The 19,417-nt window shown below is 43.4% G+C and overlaps 1 protein-coding gene across 6 annotated transcripts in view; it reads left to right on the top strand.

The window, feature by feature from the left end:
* sbf1 (SET binding factor 1) overlaps nucleotides 1-16,758 on the top strand; it is a 69,052-nt gene extending 52,294 nt beyond the window's left edge. For 5 of the 6 annotated variants that reach the window (XM_080051126.1, XM_080051123.1, XM_080051122.1 and 2 more), the window contains 18 exons: nucleotides 325-500; nucleotides 2,232-2,368; nucleotides 3,244-3,451; nucleotides 3,868-4,064; nucleotides 4,875-5,012; nucleotides 5,115-5,210; nucleotides 5,579-5,653; nucleotides 6,549-6,715; nucleotides 8,180-8,356; nucleotides 8,458-8,559; nucleotides 8,660-8,845; nucleotides 10,123-10,249; nucleotides 10,463-10,593; nucleotides 10,951-11,295; nucleotides 12,339-12,544; nucleotides 12,753-12,840; nucleotides 12,975-13,106; nucleotides 13,639-16,758. In XM_080051126.1, the coding sequence (XP_079907252.1) occupies nucleotides 325-500; nucleotides 2,232-2,368; nucleotides 3,244-3,451; nucleotides 3,868-4,064; nucleotides 4,875-5,012; nucleotides 5,115-5,210; nucleotides 5,579-5,653; nucleotides 6,549-6,715; nucleotides 8,180-8,356; nucleotides 8,458-8,559; nucleotides 8,660-8,845; nucleotides 10,123-10,249; nucleotides 10,463-10,593; nucleotides 10,951-11,295; nucleotides 12,339-12,544; nucleotides 12,753-12,840; nucleotides 12,975-13,106; nucleotides 13,639-13,737 (2,787 nt within the window). In that variant the 3' untranslated portion in view covers nucleotides 13,738-16,758. The remainder of the gene's footprint in view (nucleotides 1-324; nucleotides 501-2,231; nucleotides 2,369-3,243; nucleotides 3,452-3,867; nucleotides 4,065-4,874; nucleotides 5,013-5,114; nucleotides 5,211-5,578; nucleotides 5,654-6,548; nucleotides 6,716-8,179; nucleotides 8,357-8,457; nucleotides 8,560-8,659; nucleotides 8,846-10,122; nucleotides 10,250-10,462; nucleotides 10,594-10,950; nucleotides 11,296-12,338; nucleotides 12,545-12,752; nucleotides 12,841-12,974; nucleotides 13,107-13,638) is intronic. The other variant, XM_080051124.1, reaches the window with a different exon arrangement.
* Nucleotides 16,759-19,417: the final 2,659 nt, after the last annotated feature.

Below are 19,417 nucleotides of genomic sequence, written 5' to 3'. Positions count from 1 at the left end.
GGTTAACAACCAAACTTTACTTCATCCAGAAATAAAATGTGCAAAAATAGCTCTGATGGAGACTGAGTAGAAGAGGCATAAACGCTAACCTTAGCTTCTAACGTTGCTAAAATAGGTACCAGGTACTTTTTCATAGTGGAAACCCAAAAAAAGGCGAGTAGAGTAGAGCCGGAACCATGTAGTGGAAAAGCGCAAAAATATCCCTTGATCTCTGCCTACTGTTCTCTCTCTCTGACTCCCCTCTCCCTGTGTGTGTGTGTGTGTGTGTGTGTGTGTGTGTGTGTGTGTGTGTGTGTGTGTGTGTGTGTGTGTGTGTGTGTGTAGTTGATGAAGATTGCCTTTGACGAGGAGGTGGCGTCAGACCTGGCCGAGGTCTTCAGGAAGCACATGCACAAGCTGCGCTATCCCCAGCACGTCCAGGGAACCTTCGCCTTCACCGTGGGCCAGAGCGGCAAGATGGTGGTGGAGCACAAGGCCAAGGACAAGAACCAGTCGCTCAAGTAAAGAAACAAGCCGTCTATGTTATGTAGCCTGAAAGAATTCATCAGGGCACAGAATGAATTTTTTTTTTTATGCAATAGAAACTACAGAAGAGAGAAGTGGTCAAAAGTTGTGGTTTTTGAGGGAACTGGAAGTGACAGGCTGTTAAATCACTCATAACCGGGTTACTTTTTTTTATCTGTAAATGTACAGCTGCTGCTCTCAGATCTGCCCTATATAACAAGTCGAGCAGAAGAAATCCCCATAATGCACCAGGCTATAAGTCATAAGTAGTTTGTGTTGTGTGGGCTAGTGTGCAATGTTACCATTACGGTAAAGCCATGGTTACCGCACATTTTTTTTTATTTATACATCAAGAACATTTGCAGTTGTGTCCATGTTGTTAACATGTTGGTACCAGATTTGATCAGTACTGAGTTGAAATGTGAGTTTCTTCAAAAGTGAAATATGGTTCTTTAGGGAAAATAAAGCCCAACAAAGTGAAGTGAATCGAAAGAAATGTAGACTATAGTTTTGGGGTCTTTGCGATTCTGATACAAAATTTTTATATGTTTGCAAGACTGCAGAAGCATTTTATCCTACCAAAAGACAGGGATGTAACTGTAGCAAATGTTCACATTCATTTCATAATGATTGTGCAAAGTCTGTGCTTTAACTGAAGAAGCAGTAAAGACAAAATACGGAAACAATATACTGCCTTCATATGTATTCTTAGCTGATAACTGCAAATTCTGCAAAAAAAACAGGCTGCTTCAGACCAAGACAGCTTGTTAACTAAACATGGCTTCATGTGAACCTAGTCTATGCATGAACGGAAGACTTGTCGGTTTCCCTGCCAAACTGAGACAAAATCAGTTGCTGCCTTTATTCGGCAGCATAAGCATGTTAAGTGATGCATGTGCATGCATGTACACTCACCTCTGTCACGACACACAATGCATTAAGCCCTGAGTGAAAAACGTGTTAAAAACATGTTCTCAGGTCAACAGACTATTAATTCCTTCTGGCTGCATCTGCTTACATATTGCTCTCAGATTTGGCTCTGTATCATACAGACGAGTTGACTAGGATCCATTGAGAAAAGAATCATATTTCCTCATCTGTAATCTTCCTCGGCTTTTTAAATGTATCATCTGAGTCTGGGGAGAAATCTTCTAGGGGCGTGATGCAGTATGAAATTATAGTTTGATCATCAATCTATTGCTAATGACCCTGGTCTAGCCACAATGTGAATTTGGCCCCTCTTCATTCCAAGTGCCGTCGTGTCCCCCCCCCCAACTACACACACACACACACACACACACCACACATTCCCTCTTTCTTTCATGGAGAATGAAAAGAGCATGAGTGAAGCCTTTGAATAATTCATCAGTGGAAAATGTTCCAGCCGTGTTATCGGCCTTGTTCCATCTCTGCTGTGTGTGTGTGTGTGTGTGTGTGTGTGTGTGTGTGTGTGTGTGTGTGTGCGCGCGCGTGTGTGGCATTAATTCAAACTCTGGCTGTGTGTCATGCTAAACCAGCGACACACCAGTGAATTCATGGCTGTCGATTATGCACCGCGACCCAACGCTGAATCAAATCAGCCCATTGTCAGTTCAAATGGAAATGCATTTCTGCGGCAAAAGGAGCCAACAGGAAGTGGATGTCAGTTGTCTTTGAATTGGTAAATGCTGTTGGCTCAGCACAGTAATGCATTTTAAAAAGGTTTCCCCTCTCCCTGTCTTTGTTAGGACTCTTTCCAAAAACCTGGTGAAGAGCGCCAAGAGGACCATGGGCCGGCAGCATGTCACCAAGAAGAAGTATTCCCCCCCCACCTGGGAGAACAGGAGCAGCTTCCAGTCAGAGATGGATGAGGATGAGATCTCAGGTAGTTTTTACTTACAGGCCTTAAAAGATTGAACCATAATGGCTGGCCTTACTTCCGCAGACAAGTATTTTGATGGCAACAAAAAAAAAGTGAAATTTAAATTGTTCAAATTCATCACAAACACTTACACTTTTACATCTATTACTAGTTCAAGTCAACTACTTTTGAATTTCACACCTCAACTCACACGTTAACTATGTACATTTTCTACAATCAACAAAACAAGTTCCTCGAAGCCATTTTATAATCCTCTGAAATCGATCAATTCTCAGTTTCTTGTGTCACCCACCGTGCAATGTGTCATTTAACACACACAGTTCCCAGCTCACCTGTAGCCTTGACAATTACCAACAAAAAATAACAAACGTTAAAGGTTCAGTAAGCGGAATGGTCAGTTTAGCTAACTTCCTGTCAGTGACTGCAGTTAGCAGTCCCCTCCCTCGTCCCCACGTCACCACATTAATGCACTGCGGTCTTCAAGCAGCAAGTTATCTAGCATCATCTCAGATCCATAAGTCTGATAAAACATGATAACCATCAAAACAGACATTGGGAAGGATTTTTACCTGCTCCGCCATTATAGGCGCAAACATATTCACCCATCTGTCGATCTGCACATGCACCGGCAGTGAACCGGGGGCCGCTTTGTCCAGTTCTCTCTTCTGATTGGTTATCAGTAGTGGGATCCCCGAAAAGTGTATTTGCTGATTACATGCAGAGCGAGTGACTGAGAGATCGTCTTTATGAAACGCGCACACTATATCACTGTATGAATAAAGAGCGATGTAACACTTATATTAACATAAATAAATCACTTACTTCACCTTTAAATGAGTGGTGGGCAGTGTACTAAGTTCTCCTGTGTGTGTCCCCAGTGTCAGAGGAGGTGGACAGCAGCTCCCTCACCCTCTCCTCCACCATGCGCTCCTCTGACAGACAGACCATGAGCAACGTGGTGGAGCGGGCCTGTTGCCGGGACTACCAGCGCCTAGGTCTGGGCACGCTCAGTAGCAGCCTGACGCGCTCCAAGAACGAGCCTTTCAGGATCTCAACCGTCAACCGCATGTACACCGTCTGTAGGAGGTGAGAGACACTGCAACACAGCCTAGTATAGAGATACAGTTTAAATACACAGTACCTCTCGAATGCTTAAAGACCTACTTCACTGGTGGAAATATGAAGGTGTATTGAACTCTGAGATCCTATGTAGTATAAATGTGTAAGAACTTTAGAAATCGGTTCATCCTAGCCTGAGAAAAGGCTGAATGACTGTTTTATGGTCTCACTGTATAACCCTACATTTTCTCATGTGTGACATCACCCATGGGAAAATGTAGGGTTAGGATTAACAGGACAGCTGGGCCAAGGGAAGACTGAGGGAAGAAAACCCTTATTTTATTATATTATAATAGAGATTTTATAATGATAGAAGGCCGGTTCCGTAAGAGTGAAGTATTCCTTTAATATTGTGTGTGTGTGTGTGTGTGTCTGTGTCCCAGCTACCCGGGCCTGCTGATTGTGCCTCAGAGCATCCCAGACACCACCCTCCAGAGAATCTGCCGGTGTTACAGACAGAACCGCTTCCCCGTGGTGTGCTGGAGGAACTCGCGGACCAAGGCCGTGCTGCTGCGCTCTGCGGGCCTCCACGCCAAGGGGGTGGTGGGCTTCTTCAAGTCCCCCAATGCCCAGGCCTCAGGTAAACACCAAGCCCCAACCTCAGCGATTTTTACCAGCATCCAATAAGGAAGTGACCACAACTGTAGTAACCGGAAGTGCCACCGGGTGGTGGTGCCAAGACCGAGCAGTTTTTCTTTGACTCACTTGTTAGACAGGCCGTTTTCAAAGTCTTATTAAACCTATTTACAGCCTGGGCCACGAAACCATTTTAGTCTGTATGTTTAGGTCATATCTCCATGACAACACTGAGGGGGGTGAATTTTTTTGGACCACGCTAGTTTTTATTCTTTTGGAGGTTAAAATGTATTGGTGCGATCTCTTGAGTGACAGCTCTCTGCCCGTTGTCCCTCACTTTGCCTCGGAGGTATACGTCAGCTATCTCCCTCCCCCTCACAAAATGGCGACGCGCACACATTGGATGCCGTGTGAATAACTGAGGTCAGCCCGGATGCTACATCCATATTATTTACTATCTATGGTAAACACACATCCATTTCAGCAAATTTTTTTTCTTGATTATATCATTTATTGTAAAAACCTTGGATATTTTTCAGGATTGGCTTCAATTATACACGTCCACTCATTTCCCAAAATGTACTTAAATGTTAGCTGTTAGATTTTGCCAGTATAGGAGAAAAGGAGCTCACAATACAACATACTGTATCCATTCCATGTGATAATACTATGAGGAATATATTTTTGTCATAAAGTTTAGAGGAAAATGTGCAGTAAAATGTGCAGTCTTTTGCATGTGTACCTGTAATATAAAAAAACCCATTGTTGCGCTGAAAGATAAAGGTGTGCTGATGTGTGTTGTTTCCCATTGCAGTGCCCTCCCAGGCCGACTCCACCAGCCTGGAGCAGGAGAAGTACCTGCAGGCCATCATCAGCTCCATGCCCTCGTACAGCGAGAGCAGCGGCAGGAACACACTGAGCGGCTTCACCTCCACTCATATGAGCACGTCAGGTGAGTGGACCGACACACACACACACACACACACACAGTACCATAACACACTGCTGTCACAGGAGCCTCATCACTCATCCCTTGTCCCCCTCCTCTCCACAGACTCCTCTGATAAGCTGCGGCAGCCTAAGATCGGCGCTCTGATGAAGCAGGTGATGGGCACCAAGGAGGACCTTCCTGGAACCTTCAGCAGAGGAGGTGAGCCTTCACTTTTCTCTGTTTCAGTCCTGACACTTTTTAGTTTTGGAAAGTGACGTTTTTTGTATTATATTGTGTTCATAATTTCATATGACATGTACATTGTCACAGTGTATGTTTTTGTACTTTGTCAATTTCATCATTTTTTACAGTTTGAGCTACTTTTACTAATTAGCTTTTGTTAACCAAACTAGATTCCTCCATAGTGTAGCTTTGCTTTATTTAAACTTATTCCAATGTGAAGTCCTTGGTAGTTCACAAAGCTATGCTGAGAAAGTAGCTTCCCCAACACTAGTGTGTGTGTGAGTGAAAGCATCCTCCATTGTGTAGTGTTGTTGTAACAGGCCATCTCTGTCGTTTGACCTCAGCTCTGGGTCAAAGGGCCAAAGTCATCTCCCTCTCTCAGCCCAAAGTGTCTGGCAAGGCCAGGAACGCTGCTAGAGGTACAGTAGGTCTCACCCCCCTCCCTCCCTCCCGTCTAACCAATCACATCTCTCTACCAGTGTGGGTCCTGATACTGTGCTGTCTGTACGGACTAATGGTCTGTTGTATTGCTGTGTGTGCATGCTGCTGCTGCAGCTGGCCTGTCTCATGTCCTGTCTGTTGTTTCATGTTTGATTCTTCTCTCTGTTCAATGTCAGGACCTAACTCTGGTTGATTATAATATTAGCGTGCATTGAGCTGGCTAGTTTTCTACTATCTGTGCCTTGTGTCTCTAGCCTGATGAGACCCGCCTGATCTCTGAGCTTCACATTAGTTTCTCTGCCACAGATCAGTCTAGCATTTCTCCAATTTCTGTGGGGAGGAGCCCGGCCCTGTTTGTTAGTGGAAGGCAATCCCTTATTGGTACATGTAGTCATCAATCTAGCCTCCAGTCAAACCGGACCCTCCCCACTTTCCATTAGTTTGTGACTGATTGGTTCTTGTAGTGGTTGTTGTCAACGAATAAGCTTGGAATTATGGGTGGTCTCACAAGGCTAGATTGATGACTACATGAACCAATCAAAAGCTGCCTTCCTCTTTAAGGGACTAGCGTTAGGTCAGATAGGGAACCTGATTGGCCCAGACTCCTCCACACAGAGATTGGAGAAAGTCCAGATTGATAACGAATGTGAAGCTCCTGAGATCAGGCTGGTCTCACCAGGTTATTGTTTTCTCAGCATGGCTATTAGAAGCTGTAGCTGTTCTACACTTCAGTGTGTTTCAAATGATAGTCTGTAATAAACCGGAATGATCCTTTAATGGCTGATTAACATGGAAAAGACTTTCACATGAGCTAGAATCATTCAGCTTGTCCTGCTTCTTATGAAGATTCTACTTTGAATGTGTCCATGTCAGGTAAATGGGGCAGTATCCGGGGCAGCGGGCGGCTAAGTGCCTACAACCCAGACGTGGGGACGCGTCTGGCAGCGAAAGAATCTCCACAGTCCAACGGAGGTGAAGCCCTGTTCCTCCGCCAGCAGAAGGCCTACCTCTACATCATCGGAGACAAGAGCCAGCTCAAGGTAACCTACAGCATGTGTTACTGAGGGGCTAGAAAAATACCAAGTACCGTATATTCCGCACTATAAGCCGCACTGGAGCCGCAGGTGTTATAATATTTAATTACCATATGTAAGAATTCATGCACAGAGGGGATTGTCGGGAAAGAGATGGCTGCTTGAGGAAGCTCACATTTATTAACATTTCAACAAACAAGTTGCATATTTGCATAACGTACGTAAGTGTTACCTTTTAGTGTAATAGTAGCTACTAGGGATGGGCACAAGTGTTTTCGCTACTCGTGTGATCGCTTGCATTCCTCGAGGATCAATCGATTCCTCATTAAACTTTTTTCTATTTTTAGAACGCAACGCATCTGTCTGCAGAACAACAGTTCACCGCAATAAAGCACTCAATGCTTATTGTCATATGATGGATTTTTTCCACAAGTTTAAAACACCTTTTCCTCACTGAAAGTAATTAAATAGACGGGCCACAATTTAAACCAATCGAGTAGGTTTGCGGTGGGGAGAAAAAAAGAGAAAAAAAGCATGGGCTGTAGTTGTAACAAAAACAAATAGCCTAAGTCACCATTTAAAATAAGAAGGGAAGCAAATAATATAAAATTATTGTCCTAACATTTAAATACATATAAATAACTCACCAAAGCAGATAGTTGTAGGCCTATATCCAACCGCGTAATGCTCACTCTGTGTCCGTGAATAATTACCGCGACTAATTCCTCATTAACGTAACGTTATACCGGTCGGTTTTAGAATCTTATCCCCATATTCCCTGTTGAAGGCTTCTTAACTGTTGTTGGCTCGGAGCGAATGTGCCTGAAGTAAGACTTGCTTCTTCTTTACTTTTCTTTCCAAGCGGAGAGCACCTTGCATGCTCACCTGGAGTCTACTCATTACTAACTGAGAGTAACAGGTGTCATCTCCCCTTTTTATAAACGTAACTTTATCATCTGCTTTGAAATAATTGGACAGTTATATTCCTGAAAATGTTCTGGAGAAGAAAGGAGAGACTGTGTTCAGCTCCGCGGTGCTGTGGAGAACACAGGCTGCGCTGCGGTGGCACGGAGGTGGCAGTTATTTGCAGTTGCTGTTTGACACAACGCTCAGTTTATTGCACTTGCATCAAAATATTTAACTTTGTTAAACTTTCTTTTATCCGTTTTGTGCCGTTTTGTACACGTATATAACATTTTAAAATAGGGGCGGCCGCGGCCCGCCGGCCTACAGACACAAAAACAACAAAAAAAAAACGATTTTCCTCATCCACCAATCGAGTTAATTTGAAACGAGGAGTACTCGATTACTAACGGCCATCCCTAGTAGCTACAGAACATATACTGTGCTGTGTAATAACAGGGTCGAAAAATGGGGAAAAAGTTGCGGTATAATAGTCCGAAAAGTACGGTATATGTAATCTGTATTGACATGAGGTGGTGTTAACCTGTACGCTGTGGTTGTGTGCAGGGAGGGAAGCAGGACTCGTTCCAGCACTGGGAGGTGGTTCCCATCGAGGTGTGTGACGTGCGGCAGGTGAAGAACAGCTTCAAGAAGCTGATGAAGGCCTGTGTGCCCAGCTCCTCCACCTCCGACCCCAACATGAGCTTCCTGCGCTGCCTGGAGGACTCTGAGTGGATGGCTCTGGTGGGTGCCCCCTGCTTCTCTATCCTATCACTGTCAGTTTGTGCAGGACAGTATATATATACTGACCGTGTGTGTGTGTGTGTGTGTGTGTGTGTGTGCAGCTCCACAGGGTGCTGCAGGTGTCTGTCCTGGTGGTGGAGCTTCTGGACACGGGCTCGTCGGTCATGGTCAGCCTGGAGGACGGCTGGGACGTCACCACACAGGTTTGACTCACACCCAGAAAAGTCACCTTGTATTGCTGCCAGCTGTTCTCTGAGCCGGACTATGTGTGATAACTGTGTGTGTGTGTGTGTGTGTGTACAGGTGGTGTCTCTGGTGCAGCTGCTGTCCGACCCTTACTACCGGACGTTTGACGGCTTCCGGCTGCTGGTGGAGAAGGAGTGGCTATCGTTCGGTCACAGGTTCAGCCACAGAGGAGCTCAGACGCTGGGCAGCCAGAGCAGCGGCTTCACCCCCGTCTTCCTGCAGTTCCTCGACTGTGTACACCAGGTGGGTCCGCATGGGAGGGATTCAGAGGTTTCTATGCCCAAGTTAAATACGTTTTATTTTTTGTTTTTATGTGGAGGTCGACTTTCTGATTCTAGAATTTGCTGCCATCAAAATGATGATTTTTTTTTAACATCTAGAAAATGAAGGTCTTAATAAATCATAAAAACAGGTTTACTCAAATGTTGCTATTTTCAAAATATCTGGTTCATTATATTAGTCCATTCACAAATGATTTGCACCTGACTAGAAAAAGGAGCGTCCAATGCGCACAAACCAAAATAACAGATAACACATTAGCAGTACCAGCTGAGAATAGAATTGGTCTATAGTGATACATGTACATGTGTTTCCTGAAGGCCAGCAGCCCTCTGTGCTCTTTCCTCTCACTCTATATATATTTATAATGCTGTGTGTGCTCTTAAGTTTGACTGTATTTCCTGTTGTGCTGATCGGTGACGTGGGTTGGTGTTGGTGTGCGTCCTCCTATCACATGCAGGAAGGGTTCTTTTTCGTTTCTGACACTTAATGATCTTTAGAAGCCTTTATTACAGATGACCGTGTTGTAGTTGTTTATGCACCCTCTCTGTTTGTCTTCCGAGCTGTGTGAAAATAGCACCTTAAGAAAGAATAGGAAGCGGGGCAAAGTGAAATAACAAAAAGGACAATGTAAAGGACAAAAGCTATTAAGAAGAAGCGCTCATACTAGCTATACGTCACGTGACAGCCTCTCAGAAGAGATGGCAAACGTATTGAGTTACATTGTGATGTTTTTCAAGTGTTGTTCAGTAGAAAATGTGTATCTGGCATATCCCGGGGTAGAATTTTAGCAAAGTGTAAAAGTCTAAAAAAAACTGGATAGCACCTAACCCTAGCAGACATCCTATGTTGTACATATGGAACCATGGTACGCTGTCAGCAATCCTATCTTTAAAGGAATACTTCACCCATACGGAACCAGCGTTCTATCATTATAAAATAACTATTGTAATATAATGAATGAGGTTTTTCTTCCCTCAGTCTTCCCTTAGTCTTCCCTTGGCCCAGCTGTCCTGTTAATCCTAACCCTTACTGTGATGTCACAAGAAGGAAACTGTAGGGTTAGACAGTGAGACCATAAAACACTCTTTCTGCCTTTTCTCAGGCTAAGATGATCCGATTATTTATTTATTTGCACATTTATACTAAATAGGATCTTCGAGTTCAATACACCTTCATATTCCAACTGGTGAAGTAGGCCTTTAACCCTGACCTGTGTGTCTGTCCCTTCAACCCTTTAGATCCATCTCCAGTTCCCCATGGAGTTTGAGTTCAGTCAGTATTACCTGAAGTTCTTGGCCTACCATTACGTGTCCAACCGCTTCAGAACCTTCCTGCTCGACTCGGACTATGAGCGCATAGAGCTGGGTAAGAACGTTTCACTGAACCATGGTTTATTGTTCCAGTGTCCTACAGTGTTCATGACAAGACCTGACTCTCTGTGTGTGTGTGTGTGTGTGTGTGTGTGTGTGTGTGTGTGTGTGTGTGTGTGTGTGTGTGTGTGTGTGTGTGTGTGTGTGTGTGTGTGTGTGTGTGTGTGTGTGTGTGTGTGTGTGTGTGTGTGTGTGTGTGTGTGTGTAGGAGTGCTGTATGAGGAGAAGGGCGAGAGGAAAGGCCCTCAGGTGTGTAAGTCTGTGTGGGACTACTTTGACAGACTCCACAAGAAAACACCCATCTTCTACAACTACATGTTCTCCCCTGAAGACGACGAGGTACCAACACACATCCACTCTCTGTAGCGGCCAATAACATAGTAACTGCCAATAACACAGTATTAATGTATCAGTTTTTAATTTAATAAGAGCCAATAATGTAGTAACTTGCCAATAATGTAAAAGTTTTGAACCAATAAAATAATAGCTTAGTTGGGACTTTGAAGCAGGTATTTATTACGTTATTGGTTCAGAAATGTTCTAACGTTATTGGCAAGTTACCGGTTTGTTATTACATTATTATTGGCTGCTTCAACCAGCTGCATGCAGAGCCATGGCTCCTAAATACTGAATACGTTGAGGTTAACTCAAGGGAACACCATATGCAAAGGAGACTGATACTAGGTGTTGTTCCAGGTGCTGCGGCCGTACACCTTTGTGTCTAACCTGAAGGTGTGGGACTTCTACATGGAGGAGACTCTGTCCGAGGGCCCGTCCTACGACTGGGAGCTGAGGGGCCGGCAGGAGCGCGTCGCAGAGGAGACGGCCGACAAGCCGGACAGCGGCGGGCCCAAGTCCCAGAGACACATCGTGTGGCCGTGCTACGACAGTCTGAACAAAGCCGTGCCCGACGCCATCACCAAACTACTGCACGACCTGCAGAGTCTAGAGGCAGAGCTGGGCCAGCCCTCAGAGAAGTGGAAGGACACCTGGGACAAGATGAAGAACACGCAGAGGACGGAGAGCAAGCTGGAAAGCAAGGTGAGACCCCGACCAAGGTGATACATGTGTTTTTTATAGCTACTAAAACCTGTACAAGAATCTGCTGAGGTGTTGTGTTCATGTGCAATCGTTAAGGAAAATTCCTAAATAGAAACTTAGCTTTCTGAGTTCAGAGCAGCTGAGTCAAACAGCAGTGGACCAATCAAAGACCTTTAACTAGTAACTGTGAACCATGCAACACAAGTAAAGAATAAGAGTTCATGTGTTGTTTATTATTTTACTGCTGGAACATCATTATTTTTATGAATAAGACATTTAATATTAATACATTAATTTCCCTGACTGGAAACCACTGATTGACTGGGTGTTTTATATGAGACGCACAGCTGAAGAGAAAGCTGTGAGAGGTTGTCCACTGACATCTTGTGGTGGGAAAGCAGAATGCAGTTAAGGACTTCAAAAAGACCAAACTGTGGAGTTTGTGTGTTTTAAGTTCAACTCAAACACATTGATCAGCACCACTTTAAAGGATGAAAAAGAGATCCTTCATACCAGCAAGCCATTATGATACTGTCTGACATTGTTGCCTGAGTTTTAGACCTTTGTTTCATTTCTTCTCATGTGGACTTCATGTTTGAAACATCACTCAGTGCGTTTCCATGGGACAGCTAGATTGGATTATACCGAACTTGCCACTCGAACGGACCGCTTCACTTGACCTCTCAACGATTCGATAAAAGGCTGGAGCATAGCTGACTCCGCTATGCTAGGTGGCGCTGTAGCCCTTTCAACAAGTGGTTACAGAGCCACGTCCGGTTCCTTTCCGGCAACAACACTACTATTTATTACGTCGTCTCCGTCCACTTCCTTGTGAAATCCGCGGCAGGGATTCTCCAAGCAAGCGCAGACCGACTTCGTTGTTCGTTAATGTTCCGATTTGTGTGCGAAGTAGAACGGATAAAGGTGTTCACATGCATTTTACAAGTCCTGTTGAAGTCTTATTCGTTTATTTACCCGATTATGAGTCTGCATGTAAACACAGTGAGTGACTCATTGATTTCAAACCTCTCCTCCCTCTTCAGCCGTCGTTCTCCAGCTCGTTGCTGATGTCGTCCAACCTGAGCCACCAGCGGCGCTCTCAGGGCGTGTACCTGCAGGAGAGCGGAGTGGGATCCTCCATCAACCTCAACCTGGACTGTGAGGCCAGCACCACCTCCACCCCTGTACCGGGCCGGCCCAGCACCAGCACGCTATACAGCCAGTTCCAGAGCACCGAGAGCGAGAACAGGTCCGTAAACCCACCCAATACTGGCTCTTCTCCAAAACATCACTTAGGTTAAGATGGGACTTAGATTACTGATTTTTCCACATTATTTACGTGTCCGGCAGTGCAAAAGAGATCAGGGATGCCAGTTTGACCCATAGTAAAATAGATAAGAGAATAATTGATAGAGAAATCCTTCAAATGTCCATGTTGTGATAATTGTCCCCATCAGGAGTTTTGAAGGCATCCTGTATAAGAAGGGGGCGTTGTTGAAACCATGGAAACCACGCTGGTTTGTGCTGGACAAGACCAAACATCAGGTGAGAAAGGATGGGTCCAGAAACCCTATAACGATGTGGTTACATTACAGCTACATTGAGCAAAATAAGCTTTTCCTGGCGTTGTCTGTCTGTAACAATGCATGCCCCCCCCCCCCCCCCCCCCCTGTCCTCAGCTGAGATACTACGAGACCCGGCAGGACAAGGAGTGTAAAGGAGTGATCGAGTTGGCCGACGTGGAGTCTGTCATTCCAGGAACGCCTACGATGGGAGCGCCCAAGAACATTGACGAGAAGGCCTTCTTTGATGTGAGTTCACCTTCGCTCCACTCTGTTTAATGCTGAAGTGGAGATGCTTTTCAGTTGACAATGTTTCAACTCTCTCAGATCCAGAAAGGCAGAATGTGCTTCCCATTAAAGATCACATGATAATATGCTGATTTTCAGGTTCCAATTTGTTATTTGGGTTTTTTCACTAGAATCTGTTTTCATGTTGTAGTGTCCAAACAACCTATTGCTGAATCTCCTCTTTACAGCCTCTGTCTGAAATGCTCCATTTGAGAGCTCTAAGCCCAGCCTTCCAAAAAGTCCAGTATGCTCTGATTGACTTTGAATCTGACTGCCAGTTCTAAAACACAGGTTTTCTCATACTTTGGGAGTCTTTAGTAACACCGGGGACCCATATTAACATTGAAAATAACCTTCATAAAGTGCATTTTGCATAATAAGTGACCTTTAAGTTTGCTCATATCTTGGATCGCCCATAGTTCTGCTAACATGTTGATCTAACGGGCGTGCTCATGTATAATTGTTGTAATACATTTCTCTTGTTGTCTTTCAGCTCAAGACGACCAAACGAGTGTATTACTTCTGTGCCCAGGACAGCCTGAACGCACAGCTGTGGATGGACAGTGTTCAGAGCTGCTTGTCAGACGCCTAGACAGGAGGCGGGACTCTTTTAATGGAGCAATGCAAGCAGGAACCAATGAGCAGTGCTGAGGCACCTGACTGACAGCTCTGCTGGCCAATGCCAGCAGACCAGGGAGGGGGGAGGGGCCTTTCACCACTTAAGCTCTGTTCTCTAGTCTTGAACTAATAACCTTTGCGTCACAACGTTTCAGTGTTTTTGTTATAAAATTAAGAAAAAGAAAAAAAAAAAGATAAGTGTCCCTGAAGAACCACTCACAGTAGCTGCAGCCTCTCTGACCACTATGTGCGCTGGATGTCTGTGTGCGTCTTTAAGCATCGGAGCAGCATGAAGATCTTTCCAGAACCTCCCTCAGTTAAACCACAACCCCGCTCTCGTCCCTTTACTAACCCTGCTGGCCCTTTAAGACACTCCGGGGAGGAATGACGGAGGAGCTGCAGCCACGTACATACGTCAGACTGCTCCATAGAAGGATCTAAGAGATGGACTGAAGGGTTGACGGACCAAAACCATCCCCGATGAGAACACACGTGCTGACAGCCAGCGCTCTTCCTCCAAAGGCCTCAGAAGTCTGTGCTCTGTCTGCCTCTCACTGCCTGATGTCGGCCGGTACAGCAGGATGTGTAGAGGAAGTAGAGTGTGCTGCTGGTAGGAGAGGGGGGGCTCCTCAACGGTTCATGAAGGATTTCCTATTTCTTCTTTCTTTTCCAAAAAAGAAATCTCAAATTTGTACCAGGAAAGAGATCAACGCTCGTCGCGATATACTGTGAAAGCCATGGATCAGTCGTAGAGATCAAACCAGAGGCAGATCGGGAGTGTGTGTGTGTGTGTCAGGTATTTGAGTGTGTCGGTGAATGTTTCACCGAGAGTGTTTACAAAGTAGACAAAAACTTCCCTCACTAAAGCTTACACTCTTCACCTGTGTGTTTTTAAATCAGTTCAACCACTATTAACATTCAGACACTTAAGGGATGCTGAAGGAAAAAGGAGGGATTTTATTTAGTAGTGACCATGTCTTAAAAGCGATCTATAGAAGGAGATCTGGAAGGTAGGACACAGAGAGGAGGGATAGTAATGAACAGAGTGATATTATGGGATGCTTGGGAGAGACAACGGTTTGTACAGATGGACTCGCCACAGTGCTTAAGTTGTCAGAGACTGGATGTTTGTTAAAGGACAATCCTGTGACATTTTCAACCTGACTGAACTCTCAGACTCTGCCGTTTGTTGTAATTCCATTTTCTGACACCAACAGAGCAATCTATATTTAAAAATCATTAAAGATGCTTGTAAATGTAACATGGTCCATTCGTCAGCTATAACGACAATTACAGAAATAAGACTGCGGTTGAAAAACACCAGAATGTTCTTTTAGCAATGCAGGGACAGTCACCTAAACGTGTGTGCTGCTGGTCACTCTATCACATCTACTCACACACACACGTTTCAGTTCAGTACTGAAGCTTGAGCACGGGCGAGTCTACATGGGTTACAGAGTTCTACAGAAACAGTATGTGCTAGCTGGAAGGTTTCAAACATCAAGTCACTTTTTTTTTTATGTCAATGGTTTGTCAGGACTGCCCCCTCACCTCTCCTCCACCCACACAAACCACTCTGACCCACACTTAATGTTAACACAAGCCCTACTATGTAAGATAAGGTTCTACTGCTGTCTTTGTTGAACATAAAAATTTGAAATTGTAGATTTTTTTTTGTGTGTGTCTAATAACTCCTTTGTATATACTACTCCAGATTTGTATGTAACGTTTATGGTAGTAATTTATTTAACTTGTCTCCTCAGTAAGAAAGTTCCTCAAGCACCACTTTATTTTTAAATTAGGAATTCAATGTGCCATTTTGTTTTATTTCTGTATTAATGTGACTAATGATTTTTTTTTTTTTTTTTTAAATCTTCAAGTTAAAACCGTCAAAGTCTTTTATTTTGATAAACATGGTTGTCCTTAATACCAACCGTTAATGCAAGAGTGGAAATGGTGTGTTTTAGTGAAAGAAGAAGCCTCTGGGCTGGTTTGTAATGGCTGGTTGGATTTTACACAGTAGTGGGCTGTTCTGGATGGAGCTTACAGTCACAATAAATGTCACACATATCAAGTCTATCTGTTGACGGGTTCTGTTACTACACAATGGACACCCTTTGTCTTCATTAAATAGTTGGTGATTTTAGTAAAGTAATAGTCATCAAGTACGTTTTTGGGAATACAGTGTTCACAAACCTTAAAACCAGACTGAACAGCATGTTTACAATTTTTTCGTTGAAAGTTCCCCACTTGTAAACACAAGGTACCAGTGAGCAGAAGGACTGCAACTGGTGATTACTTTCCTAATCGATTGGTTTGATCAATAAAATGAAAATAATGAATTATTCCTTTCATAGTTCTCCCAAACTAAACGATAATCAATTTAACCATCATAAACAACTTCAGAGAACCAGCCAATACTCATATCCGAAGTAGAGCATTTTTGGCATTTTTGATAAAAAGCAATTAAAGAAGAAAATATATTTTGGTAATGGCTGTTAAATAATTGCTCTTGAAGGACAGTGGGAAGTCCACATTTAACTATTCTGATTGCCATCTTCTCACCAAATATGTAATGCTTACCCAGTTTTATTTTGAAAGAACAACTTGTGATTCCCTAATAGAAGCTGGCAGTGGCCTTCACACCAACAGGCAGATAATACTTCAGCATTGATCGTTGGTTCAGTTTAGTTGACCTTGTGCATCTAAAATAATTCCTGTGAGGAAAATATGGAGCAGTGACTGCAGGCTCTGGCGTTGGTGTGTGTGTGTGTGCGCTTGTGTTGCGACTGCAGTCTTCATCCAGTCAGACCCAGCTCATCTTTTCACTCTAGTTTACTCATCTCTCCGTAGCAACGTTCTACTACAGAACCACTGCTACATTAACCACAACAATATGACATATTACTTTTTATTTATTTTTGTTTCTCCTTTTTTATATTAGAAAATGACTTTCTGAGCCGGGTTATGTTGTCAATCATGTCAATATAGTTTAGACTCCAAATAAAAACAGTGGGTTTAAATGTTAAGTCTGTGTTACGTTTGATTCATTTAACCAGGTTTCACCGCCTTTTAAACACCATTTATTTTTTCTCTTTTTTTAAAAATACTATATTATATTCTCGAAGGTTTTCATGAATAGATATTTACCCAGAAATCAAAGAGGTAAAAGAGCTGTTCACATGGCTCTGGATTGTAGAAGCTACTGAATTCCCACACCAGGTTCAGCTCCTTGTAGCCCCCGTCATCTGTTTGTGTGACATATTTTACATTGGGTACACTCTACAGCGCTAAATTGATAAACTGTATTTTTTTTTCTAATCTAACCTTTCAGATAGTTTACTGTTCCTTTGGTTTGCTCTGACCAGTGGCGAACTTAGCCATTTGGGGGCTCCAGGCGAAAAGTCATTTGGGGGCCCTTGCATCTACCGGTCCAATGTACACATAATGAGATGATGCTCCATACAAACTATACATACAATGCGAACTGACGTTTCGCTTGGATGTTATTTAAAGTAACTTTACTTCAAGAGAGTAATTAATGCTCTTGAAGAAGTTAGTGGCAATAGTTCTTGCTCCACTAAACCTGATTATTAGCCAACTGTTACAAACCGTTAGTGAAGCTAACAGAATGTAGCATACTCCTCCTAATAACACAGGGTTTTTCCTGTGCTCTGTCAAAATAAAGGTGGTGTTTGGTCCGCTTTCATTCTCAGATATTAACTGATTCAGTGCATTGATGCTATGAAACGGTAAATGCATTTTTACAATGCGAGTTCAGTAACACAACCATCACTGTTCCAAAATAGTATGTAATAACGCCTAGAGACCAGTGTCGTTGTAAGAATGATGTATGGCCACAGTATAGAGGCATAGTCAAAAAGGGATTTATGTCTTATAGACATAGATTACTGTGCCGTCTGCCTACCCTTCCAGATCCATACAAATAATAATAATTGTATTTAATAAACTTGTATTTGTATTTTAACTGTTTATTTTTGAGATATTTATATGTAAACTTTGTAATTACTTAAAGAGTAACTGCACACTTACACTTATTATTTTTAGAAAGAATCTGAATTAAATGACTTTGTTGTTAAGGAACATAAATGCTAGTGTTAATGTTGACATTTTTTTCAATGTGTTAAATTTTGACATTTTAAGTGTTTTTCAAAATGACTTTAGTGTGCTTCCTTTTCAGATCCATACAAATACCTACCCTAAGAACACCATGCCCACTGTCAAACATGGTGGTGGGAACCTAATGCACCAAGATTTTTAACAACAACATCATACAGTTGCCAGAGAAACTCGGCCTTCGGCACCAGTGGACATTGTAAGGACTTGATCACACAACCTCTGGGTCTCTAGGGCTCCCGCCATCACACTGACCTAGTTCTCAATCGACTAGAAATTGTTCTCCGTGTGCTTTCATCTCTGTGCTTAAGATATTGCAGTTGAAAAATTCCACATTGGCAGAATGGGATTTGAACACGCAACCTTTGGGACGCAAACCTCCCATTTCAAAGTGTCACTGATCAACCCACCAGGCCACATGCTCTGACACATTGTGACCTGTTCTCCAGGCGCTTTAAACTTTTTCTTTGGGGTGTTGAACTTAAAAATTCCAGGGATGCGACACACTTAGCTTCCAAATGGAGTGCTATCCAGTGGGATTGGAACCAGTCACCACGAGGTTGCATCAGTCCATGGCGCCGAAAGGAACATCTGCGCCACTGAGACCATTCACACTTATACGCTTTCTCCAGACGGTCTAATCTCTGTGCTTTGGCAGAGGGACTTTTTTAAAATGCCCAGAACGGGATTTGAACACACAATCTCTGGGTCTCCAGGGCGTCCACTATCAGACTGAGCCAGTACTCAGTTCACACTAGTAAGCTTTCTCCAAATACTTATTAAAGCCAAAGTATACACCGTGTTCCAAATTAGTATGCAAATTGGATTGAAGTGTCATAAACATTTAATTTTTTGTTTTTCAATAAAACGTAATGTATGATATTGTGTCTCAGGGCACCTTGGATCATTGAAATCAATCTCATACAACTGTGATAATTAGTTTGCCAGGTGATCCCAATCAAAGGAAATCTACTTAAGAAGGACGTTCCACACTATTAAGCAGGCCACATGTTTCAAGCACTATGGGAAAGAAAAAGGATCTCTCTGCTGCCGAAAAGCGTCAAATAGTGCAATACCTTGGACAAGGTATGAAAACAATAGATATTTCAAAGAAACTTAAGCGGGATCATCGTACTGTGAAGAGATTTGTGGCTGATTCGGAGCACAGACGGGTTTGTGCAGATAAAGGCATAATGAGGAAGATTTCTGCCAGACAAATTCATCGGATAAAGAGAGCAGCTGCTAAAATGTCGTTACAGAGCAGCAGACAGGTATTTGAAGCCGCTGGTGCCTCTGGAGTCCCGCAAACCTCAAGGTGTAGGATCCTCCAGAGGTTTGCAGTTGTGCATAAACCTATTTTTCGGCCGGCCCTAAACAATGCTCACAAGCAGAAACAGTTGCAGTGGGCTCAGAAATACATGAAGACTAATTTTCAAACAGTCTTATTTACTGATGAGTGCCGTGCAACCCTGGATGGTCCGAATGGATGGAGTAGCGGATGATTGGTGAATGGCCAC

The sequence above is a fragment of the Ammodytes marinus genome (assembly GCF_949987685.1).
Source record: "Ammodytes marinus genome assembly, chromosome: 22".
In the NCBI taxonomy this organism is placed as follows: domain Eukaryota; kingdom Metazoa; phylum Chordata; class Actinopteri; order Uranoscopiformes; family Ammodytidae; genus Ammodytes; species Ammodytes marinus.
This window is presented reverse-complemented; position numbering and strand designations above follow the sequence as displayed.